Raw genomic sequence first — 11,309 nt, 5'->3', positions numbered from 1 at the left:
AGTTTTTTTGGCTAGGATTTCATGGTGTCTTCCCTGAACCCGAAGCGATTCTCTGACACGACTGACATGACCCCAGGATAGGTCTTAAAGCTGCCTCAAGCTTAGATAGTAATTGAGTGTGGACATTGGAAGTGAGTCAGGGCAGAGTGAGATGTAGGGAGACTAAAGTGAATGAGGTAGTGGACCCCTCACTCTTTAGACAGGGAGCACAGAGAGTTGAGAAGCTTTGATATTTCCGTTTTCTTTGTAGTTTATTCCTGCTTGAAATTATTTTCTCTAATAAAGGAATAAGATATTTTGGCAGTTTTTATGTTATTTTGGGTTTAGGGATGACATGAAAGTGCCTCAACTTGCTTACAATATTTCTCTACAAAGAATATATGTTAATGATTACAGTTGTCCAAGGACTGCTCTTAAATTATTGAAAGCTGGAGATTAAATAATCGGGTATGTGATGGTAAACTTGGTGGCAGTTTTCTATTTTACTAACCTACAGTATTTATTGACTCTGCAAATTCAGCCGCAATAATTAGAATCTTTGTAGACAGATTTAAATAAAATTTATTCTCTTTGATGACAAATTTTCCTTTCCAATAGACATATCCATCAAAAATAAACTTCTCTGTGTTTGTCTTGTGTGGTAAGGTGTGTGTTGGGTATTGTTCACAGCAGATTTTTCAAGCATTAAATTATGAGTGAAAGACAGTGAGGTATCTGTAGCTGCCCTCTGCTAAGTTGTGACATATTTAGCAGTTCTTCGTCCAGATGAGGCAGCACTAGAACTTGGCCATTTCCCTCATACACTGCTGCTATAGAAGAGGAATTGCATAAACATAATCAAAATCACATGGTCTTTACCAGGGTTATGGATTGCTCAGTTTTCTTAAGCTTAGGGCAAAATAATTCAACTCAGTATTCTGAGAAACCATCAGTGCTATTGATTTCATCTCATTAAATAATATGCTCTGGAGAGGAATGAAGGTCAGTAAGAAGAAAACAGAATACATGTGTGTAAATGAGAGGGAGGTCAGTGGAATGGTGAGGATGCAGGGAGTAGAGTTGGCGAAGGTGGATGAGTTTAAATACTTGGGATCAACAGTACAGAGTAATGGGGATTGTGGAAGAGAGGTGAAAAAGAGAGTGCAGGTAGGGTAGAATGGGTGGAGAAGAGTGTCAGGAGTAATCTGTGACAGACGGATATCAGCAAGAGTGAAAGGGAAGGTCTACAGGACGGTAGTGAGACCAGCTATGTTATATGGGTTGGGGACGGTGGCACTGACCAGAAAGCAGGAGACAGAGCCGGAGGTAGCAAAGTTAAGATGGTAAGATTTGCACTGGGTGTGACGAGGATGGATAGGATTAGAAATGAGGACATTAGAGGGTCAGCTCAGGTTGGATGGTTGGGAGACAAAGTCAGAGAGGTGAGATTGCGCCGTTTGGACATATGCAGAGGAGAGATGCTGAGTGTATTGGGAGAAGGATGCTAAGGATGGAGCTGCCAGGTAAAAGGAAAAGAGGAAGGCCTAAGCGAAGATTTATGGTTGTGGTGAGAGAGGACATGTAACAGAACAAAATACAGAGGACAGAAAGATATGGAAGAAGATGATCCGCTGTGGCGACCCGTAACGGGAGCAGCCGAAAGTAAAAGAAGAAATAGTAAGGTACAAGTTTTGTTTTGTATAAATTATGAATAAACAACTATATATGTATGAATGAGCCCGTTGTTTTCTATAGATGCTGTCACATCTACTATGCAGCATTATGGTTAGTAGCTCTCGGTGTGAGAGTAACATAGTCATGATTTAACTGATCAGATCAATAATACAATTATTAGATCCATTTTCCCTAGTATATTCAGTAAAATACTAGTAGTATGTATGCCGTTCTGATTTTTATATCCTAAAGAATTGTAACCAAATCAAAAAGAAATACCGAAACTTGTAAAACAAAAAGATCTCCAAAGCTGAAATTTAACTTTTCTATTTTGTTTTTCTATCCCTGTGATTTTGTGATAATTGGACTTTTTATCTTTTTTCAGATCCTGAAAGGGATCAGGGATGTAAAAAGCCTGCCAATACATTACTAACAACAATGTTTGAAGTACAGCAGTGGCAACGTGTGATGCCTAAGAGATGACTTCCTTACAGCGAAAGGTTCTCTAATTCCTTTCTGTTGGTCATCTATGGAGATGTCCTACAGCAAGTCTGTGGATGTTCTTCGAAATAGAGCCGGTGCTAATGGTAACCCCAGAAGGTAAATGTTGTTTTGTACTTAGTACCCTTTTTTAGGTATTTGTTGGTAACTTGGACAATGTTATTAATTTTCAGAATTGCATTGTTGTTTCCTAGATAAGGCCATAAATATGTCCAATACACTCTGGAGTATGGCTCTAGAACCATTTGGTTTCAAGATTGACACTTCAGATGGTGTGAATGATTGATTGGAGTGTTTTTACTGTGTTTAAGCAGTAGGGATTTAAAAATCAATGCATTTATAGTCAAGTGAAATATAAATTTGAAATTTTCTGGAGTTTCTAGATATCATAAAAATATGGCTAGACCATTATGCACCTTTGAACTTTAGGGATAGTTCTTAGTGATGGTTTGAAAGCTCTGAGCTCTCCAGAAATGGTAGAGTGTAAGTAGTAAGCATAGCAAATGGACAGATGGGGATTTCAAAACCAGTTGGAAAGAATAGAAAATAATTTCAAAAATAATCTATATTAGAATGGACAAAAAGTGAGAGAAACTTAATTAGGGTTAAACATTTGTTCAAAAACTACATAGAAAACAGACCACAAACACCATAAACAATCAGAAGAAAGAACACCACACACATTCAGTGAAATACGAGTTCATGTCATAGAATACACTTCATGGACAGATTAGTTGATGGTCAATTCATTTGTGAGAAGGAACTGGGTGAATTCCAAGGCCATTACCAAATAGAAAGGAAACGATTAGCTGATTGAAGCTAAATTAACCATCGGCCATACTAGGCCTAGCATTTTTGTTGTTTCAGTCAAAGTGAGGGGCTACCATGTGATGATGGTATGTTGATCAAAAAAAAAATATATCTCTCACATAAAATGGAAATAACAAAGGTCTCACTTTAAATTGGAAAGCTTATTGCCAGTGAAGACACACAGTGACTGATGACAATGAAGTTTGAAATAGGAATTGTAGAATTTTTTCTTTGTATATAGTTAGTTTAAGAATGTCACTTGACTTTGGATATTTAACATCAAGTCTAATTGGGCTAATTGTTCTAGCCAATTATTGGCACTCATATAGGAAGATGGGGGGTATCCTGATAGATAAAAGACAACCAATAAATCTACGGCTAATATGTAGAATCTAATTCTAGATGGGGGTCATTACCCTCCCGTGGAAATTTGGCTCTACACTGTGCCCCTAGCATGCTCTTTCAAGCCAGGCAGGTCTTCGGAGGAATAGCATCATATTTTATAACCTAAATGGTACATTAGCTATTCTTTTTTGATATAAGATCTAACAATTTTCTATGTATGTGTCACCTGTGATTCCAAACACATTTTATAGCACAAGCCCTTTTTATTATTCATCCTGTTCACGTTACGCCTTAGTTTTGCGTCAAACCAAATTAAAATGTCAAACTTGCAAAAAAAACTTATAACAGTCATAGTTTATTTTGGTATGCACAGTTGATTTTCACAATTGAAGTGTGAGTTATAGAAAAAGCAGAATAAAAATCAATACAACTCAAGTTATAAGCAGAGCTGAAATATTGGAGGTCAGTTGGGATTAGAACAGCCAATTAATTATCAAGTGTAAATCTAAGGAGTATGATCACTGCTCTGAAATGTTATACAGTCAATAAATATATAAATAATGCTACACTTTTACTGTACGACAAATAACTATAAATAAATAAGACAATAACTTAATCGTAATGCGCTTCACCATATACATTTTTGACTACTTAAAGCCCAGCACTCTATTTAGATCCTCCTCTTGGTTTATGTGAGTTAATGTTGCATATCTGTTATGGAGGGATTTTTGTCAGTGTGTTGCACATTGCACTATATAAAAAACATAATGTCTATATACTGTATGGTTTCACTGTTCAGTTTATCTTACTAAAGTCAACATTAAATATATCCCTGGTGCAATGAGCTACAACCATCACATTCGCCACCTGCTGCTTACAGTACTTTATGTATGTTGTTTTCTTGGGCTGAAGTAGTCAAGAAAATGTAAATTAATCTAAAACATATGCATTTGTTGTTTCTGAAACTTTTCCTTAAACAATCATGAGTTTACAACAATTGGGTTTACACAAGTGCACCCTACTGTGACATTCAAAGTTTCCACCCTGTAAACAGGCAAGCATCCCCTGGTTTCATTTATCTTGAGAACGAGGATTTGCTGATGAATTTCTAAAGAGTTCAGTGTGTCATCTGGTGCTCCTGAAATGCTGATGCACTTATCAGGACAGACTGCCTCTGGGATAGAGCGAGGAATCCTCATACTGTCATGATTCCACCTGAAAGAGAGGCCAGATTCATCTCTTAATATCATTGGGACATGCATTTAACAACAGAATGTGACATTTATAAAGCCTGGCTGGACTTTCAATGATTTCTAACAATGATGAGGATATTAAGATAAGTAAATATATGTTTGTAAAATACTAGCAAAAAATACCTTGCGTTACTAAACTTCTGATTGTATAGTTAGAGTGCTCACCTTTGTGAGAAGCTCACAATATTTAATTATTCTTTAATACCTATTTATTATTCTATGGATGTAAAATGCAGATTGAAGTCTCAGCACAGAGAATTTTTTATTTTTTAGAAGTATATTATAAGCCTATCAATGGTGTAATTTTTACATTATTGTATTAGCACATTAGTATAATGAAAGAGGCAGAGATTTTTAATGTAAATAAGCAAAATTACACCTTTTATTGGCTAACTAAAAAGATTACAATATGCAAGCTTTCGAGACAACTCAGGCCCCTTCTTCAGGCAAGATGTAAAGAAGAAGGGGCCTGAGTTGCCTCGAAAGCTTGCATATTGTAATCTTTTTAGTTAGCCAATAAAAGGTGTCATTTTGCTTGGCTTTTCTCTACATTCATAATGGCTAGCACGGTACAACACCCTAGTACTAATGTAAATAAAGCATTCAACACTTAAGAGAAAATCATGACAACAATATCCAGCTATTCATTTTATTAACCATTTTTTTTCATTATAGTGTCACAATAATTCAAAATACATCTCAGCACAATGTGCCAGTTCATAAATGGACACACACAGTCCAGCCAGGCCAACTGTATGTAATGTTATCTGCTCTCTTAAAAAAATCCACAAAGCAATAAGGAGAAGGGTACACTCCACAAACAGTGATTGTGCTGGTCAATTTACCCAGGTCCCTGGAGCTGTATGTCTGCAACACTAGCCAATGTGCCATTCACGTCAAAACCGCAAGTAAATAAAGCATCCCAAGTGCAATTTATACTTCTCAGGTCAGTTTTAGGACATTTGCAATAGCTGACTTGGCATATACAGTAGGGTTGCCAAATTTTTATTTTGTGAGAAACTAGGGGCTTTGCCCCCTGCTTACTTTGCTCACCCACCTCCTCCCTCCCTCCCCCACACGGCAGCCACTTCACATGTCTGCCTCTTGCGTTGTGAAGAGGGGGGCTGAACGCACGCTAAGGAGATGCGGTTGCTCTTCTGAAACCCCCTCTTAAACGGTGATACAATGGGAAACAAATACATTATTTTTCCTCCTCTATGCTCAATCAGCTGGCTTGCTGCTGCTGCTTGTGCTGCGCTGCGTGATCTGCATGTCGCCCAACACTTAGAACATTTAAAAGCCTGTACAGCAGCTGTCCTCCTTGTCTCGCGGGACGTTAGTGTCTCTGAGAAAATCACGTCTCGACCCAAGATTTTTTTTTTATATAATAGAGAGATGTATAATTAAAAATTGTATTTCTAAAATTATGAATTTAATTGTTAAAATAATACATTATAGTGGTATAACTTAGAGGTTATTTTGCAAGCATTAAATATTAATTAGAATGAAGAAAGATACTATATAGGTTATAATGCAGGAACTAACTATTGATGAAACGCTAGTCCATCACAGGATTAATTATGCAATATTAATTTATTTTTTTCTCTGTATAATATTTGAAACATGCTTTAAAGCTGTTCATTTATTTGAAGCTGTTCATTTCAATACAGGCGAATGGAGACAGAAGCCTATTCCTGCAGGATCAAGCTTCGAAGCCAAGAACCAGCTCTGTATGGGATGGTAGTTCATGAAAGAGCACACTCACACATGCACAGTCACTCATGCTTAACCATTTTGGAGCTGTCAGTCATACTGATATGCATATCTTTAAAATTTTACATTAGACTAGAGAGCTCACACCAACATGAGTATCATGTGTCAAGTTTACGTAGATGGTGACCGTCAAGATCTGTACTCACAACTGTGGTGTTATGGGGCAGTAGAACTAACTTATGTATGCAGCTTTCTGCTGCAAGACCAAAATCGATTGTGTTACCTTTGTTATCATCACAGATATTATCTAAATTGCTTAATTTTAGGGTCACAGGAGCTAAACTGTGTCCCTCCAGCATTGGAAAAGAAAGAACCAATCAGGACAGAATGCTAATTCCAATGTACATTTATGCACACACCCAGTCATGAATAATTAACCTAACCATGCATGTGGTTGGGATAGAAAACTGGAGAATCTGAAAGAAAACTCCTGCACAGACACGGGAACTCAACACATTTAGTGCCTGGGATTCCAATTCTGCCACAATGACATTCTATTATTATTTTTATTATAAGTTTTATTCTTATCATAAGTTGTATTATTATTCATTTTAATAATGTCACTTATAAATGCTAGCAACAGTTTTACTGAACATTATTTTTATACATATAAAATAGATTTATTATTTCATGCTGCATTTGCATTTGATTAACTAATAGAATCCATAAGAAAATTTACTTTAACAGAGATTTGTTCAAAAAAATTGTAGCTATTATATTTATTCATTAAATTTAGGACTTTGTTATATTTAATCATACCTGTTTCATAGTTACTCTATCATAATTCTCATTAAAGTTCAGTGCGTTATTAACGAATGAGAGTTTTTTTTCCCCCAGGTAGTGGAGACCACCCAAAGAATACTCTCCATTTCAAAGAATCCAGCCTTTCAACACCCTTAGCTAGTAACTCATTTCTCTAATAGATTCCAAAGAATGAGAAAGCTCAAGCTAACACCTTTCTTGCATTTTCTTTAATATACATGAATAACTATTTGTTTATTGGTATTGCTGATGTGTCACATTAATAATTGAAAATAGAGGCTCTGGTGTTTTTGGAGCACTAAATATGCTTTATATGACAATGAATGTTTCTAATTTTTCAGAATAATGTTTCAAGTGAGGAACATGGGTAATTCTGATCAGAATACAAGGAAGGTTTTCAGTAACTTGTAAGCTCCAACTCATCTATTGTGTTGAAAAACTGTAGAAATACCTGAAGGACACTGAAGTGATACTTTTAGTTTGAATGCCTGGTAAAACCTGTTCAAAATTATCTACAGTAGTGTTCTTTGTGTTTAGAAATTCTTCCAAAAGTTGATCTGAAATCTACTTTTAACCAGCTTCCATGTATGTCCCTGTGCTTTTGTTCAAAGATTATTTTTAAAGGAAACAGTGCGTTTCCAACCTCCCTAGATCTCTTCATTTTATACATTTCAGTTTTATAAACTTCTATCAACCTCTTTTTAATTTGTCTTAAAAGAGTTACTATCCCTATCAGTTTCTCTTCTGTAATCTGTCTAAGTAGCTCTTCCCTAGAAATGTCTTCAAGTTTGACTTGTCTGCCTTTTAATAACAAGATCCAAACCACACACAGCGTTGTAGATGAGGCCTCATTTGTGCATTATAAAATGTAACCTCTCATATAGAGCCTTTCATTCTTATTTACTAATTTGGCTGACACCTTTATCCAAGGTGCCATTTCTTGGTTTTTCCAATTGAAACACAGTCAGATGAAGTGACTTGCTCATCATCACAGTGTCGTCAGTAGTGGGATTTGAAGCCACAAAGTAAGGGTTTAAAGTTCAAAGCCTTAACCACCACATCCTTTCCATTGCTTCTGAACACTTTCCATTTTTTGGAAAGTCCACTGGGATTGCTGAATCTCTCTCCTAAGAAAAATTTTTTAGCTCCAGGAGGAGAACAAACAAAGAACTAAGAGTAGCTCAGTGGAATCAAACCATTTGGTATATATCTCAGTACCATATATTCAGTATGTTACATTTCCATAACACTGTTTTGTGTCTGTTGTTAATTGTTAACATTTGAAATTTAAATATTAAAAAATATACTAACCTCCAAGTCCATGGAGATAAAGAGCGTTGATTTATATCTCCACTTCCAGTGTGTTTAGATCCGTTAAATCCTGTGACTTTCTTCAGAAGCAAGACTGTGTCTTTGTCCTTCACACAGTTGACTTTGCTTGCTTGGACTGCCTCATACATCAAACATTTCAAAACAATGGCCACCAAACAAGCAAACTGTAAAGGAATCAGAACATTTTATTTTAATAATAGGCTAAATTAAATATATTTGAATGTGACTATATAGTTTATAATAAAGCCAAGGGAATATAGATGATCAATGTTTGCCCTGTACCTTTCAAACTGAGCCTTATCATAAAACAATTCAAAAAACTAGCATGTCATTGATAAAAGAATAAAACAGCACATATAGTTCTTTGATTGGGGAAAAAAATGTAAAAGTTGGAAACACCAATGCATCTTCAGTCTTAAAATCTGTCAGTTATCCAACCTGCTCAGTCCAGCTCAAGGTGCTGCCAACTCTGAAATCCTGCACACTGCACACATCCACCCACTCATATTCAGACTCATCTTTTAAGCTTCATGCCAGTTTTTATTATACTGTAACATTTCGTGTGTTATTTTAAAAGTCTGCATAATCCAGGTGCCTATCTCGGCAAGCATGGGGCACAAGGCAGTAACAGTTTCCAATTTATTTTTTTCAGTTGTTGTCCTAGTACTTAACTATATGGCAAATTTCAAAGTGTGCAGGACAGAAAAAAAAGCTTTTTCAGTTTAGGTTAAATTACAGTGAAACAAACTTTGAAGATCCCATATAAGTAAAAATGAAATGATAGTACATGACTCCACACCATAAGTTAAGTGATTTAACCAAATTGGTCCCATATGAGTGGCTGTCAGGGTGTGTGTGAAGTTGCCCTGTGATTGACCAGTGCCCCTGCCAGGGTTGGTTCCTACCTGTTGTCAGTGTTGATTTGACTCTGATGGTCCAACGCATTTGAAGAAAATGGATGAAAATATGGATGACAGTGTATAGGAGGAGTATGAGTTTGCAGATATCAAAAAACATTTTGCAAAATAAACAAAATGAAAGTGATGCAATTTCTATGTTTTCTTTTGAAGCATTGGCCTTTAGAATTATTCAGGTTACAGTTTTGCTGTTATTCATATTTAGGATGTAAAATGACACATAAAGCTGAGAATTAAAATACAGAAAGTGTCAAATAAACATTTAAAATTGTATATGTGGGCACCATTGCTCCCAGTTTCACATGCTAATTACAATTGCAGAAGCTTCACTGTGTGGTTCTTATTGCTCAGCCTTTAGAAGCTCAACGGTTGACTAATGGTCCCTGCTGAATCTGAGTTGCTCTCCCACCCTTCAATTTAAGTAAACCCGGCTGAGCAAACTTTGGTTCTGCAGAGATTCCTATATTTGCAATAAAGGTTTCTTAACTTACCAGGTATCCTCTGCCTCCGGACATGTTTGAGTCCTCTTGAACGTTCAATGCAATGTTTTGTACTTGCGTTGATGTAGCTTCTCGGAGAGCTGCAATTGATTAACTGTGTTTCTTCACCTTCAGCTCCCTCCATTTTATTGTCCTCCTGGGGTGACATCAAGCATCACACAAGATGCTAACCAAGCAGATGCAATAACCTAATTAAGAAAAACCACCAAAGGAAATCAGATGAAGGGGAGATTCCTTAAATGATACACCTACTAACTGCTGAGCAATGACCTGGATTAGTCTCTGTTCAAGTGACATGACCTCAAAACCAGCCAACAATCATTTTGAATCCTGTTAGAGTCTTTTGAAGTTGGGGGAACATATGTTTGCCAACAGTATTGTTACCTTCTGAGGACATTAAGCTTGAATAAAATGAGAAATTACCACTTTTATATTCTCAATTACTCAAATCTTGCTGCTTCTGATAAATTTAAAGCCTTCCTTCCTTCTTCGCACGTACGCCAGTGCACTGATTCTCGAATTATTGCATAGCACAGTTGCACTGCTTTACATCAGCATTCGAGCATCTTAAAAAAAAAAACGTTTCATTTTCCAGTGACACAAACCGCATTTTGGCCTTTGTTAGATAAGATCATCAGAGGAGTTGATGATAGTCCCTCAAGACTCGGTCATGTCTAAATTTTCTAGGTAAGATCTACTCAGGATCTGAGCACTTCATGTATATCTTGGCCACTTTGGAAAAAATGTCTGGTTGTTAGTGAACCAAATGAGCATGGGGTGATGGATTGCTATTATTTATTTACAGCCACATTCCTTTCATTGCAACTGACCAACAAATCAGGAGCACACTCTTGATTATACCCTTCATTGGCATCAATGTAATAATGTGAAGCCTATTATGCCTCATGACATTTTGAAATTTGACATTTTAAAATTCAAAAAATTTGAAATTCAAAAGTTACAATTTTTTCTGGGCGGCTTCATTTCAAGTTTATGGTGGGAGCTTATTCAAAACAGAAAACAAAAACCCTTTTGTAGATTATCTCGTCAGGGCAGGGATTGCAGGCATTTAGAGGTGCTACTGGACAAAGTCAAGTACATACTGTTCAAGGCCCTGGTAGTGTTTACACAGGACATGGCAGCACGACAACACAACAACATAGGCACTTGTTTTGGGAGGATATGAGGTGCCCGTGATTGGCTGCAGGCAGGGGCCCCATTAGGGACAAACAGAAAATATGTCGTGGGTCAAAACATGCTGTGTTACTTCAGGGTGTTTGAGAGAACGCCACATGGCACAGTACAGGATTGTCTGAATCTCCAGAAAACATCGGCTGACCATTTAAGGTCTAATAACGGGGAAAACAGTGAATGCAGGAAGGAGCTCTAGCCTTTAGCCTTGAGCCTTGGCCCTGATTTAACAACAACAACAAGAACAACATTTATTTGTATAGCACGTTTTC

General features: G+C 36.7%; 1 protein-coding gene across 1 annotated transcript; it reads right to left on the bottom strand.

Annotated features, from left to right (window-relative positions):
* Nucleotides 1-3,668: 3,668 nt before the first annotated feature.
* On the bottom strand, nucleotides 3,669-9,986 carry LOC114649683 (interleukin-17F-like). The gene is made up of 3 exons (XM_028799139.2): nucleotides 9,838-9,986; nucleotides 8,409-8,593; nucleotides 3,669-4,524 (listed from the first exon to the last, which is right to left on the bottom strand). Exons 1-3 carry the CDS (start codon nucleotides 9,859-9,861, stop codon nucleotides 4,290-4,292), a joined length of 444 nt encoding a protein of 147 aa, XP_028654972.1. The 5' UTR covers nucleotides 9,862-9,986; the 3' UTR covers nucleotides 3,669-4,289.
* Nucleotides 9,987-11,309: the final 1,323 nt, after the last annotated feature.

Source organism: Erpetoichthys calabaricus, chromosome 3 (assembly GCF_900747795.2).
Source record: "Erpetoichthys calabaricus chromosome 3, fErpCal1.3, whole genome shotgun sequence".
Lineage (NCBI taxonomy): Eukaryota > Metazoa > Chordata > Cladistia > Polypteriformes > Polypteridae > Erpetoichthys > Erpetoichthys calabaricus.
The sequence above is the reverse complement of the archived record's forward strand: the minus strand, read 5'-3'. Positions and strand labels throughout refer to the sequence as shown.

Coding starts and splice junctions, on each gene's coding strand:
- LOC114649683 (XM_028799139.2), bottom strand. CDS start 9,861: ATGTCCGGAGGCAGAGGATACCTG. Junction 8,594..9,837: donor CCGGAGGCAGAGGATACCTG/GTAAGTTAAGAA, acceptor ATTCCTTTACAG/TTTGCTTGTTTGGTGGCCAT. Junction 4,525..8,408: donor TTATCTCCATGGACTTGGAG/GTTAGTATATTT, acceptor CCTCTCTTTCAG/GTGGAATCATGACAGTATGA.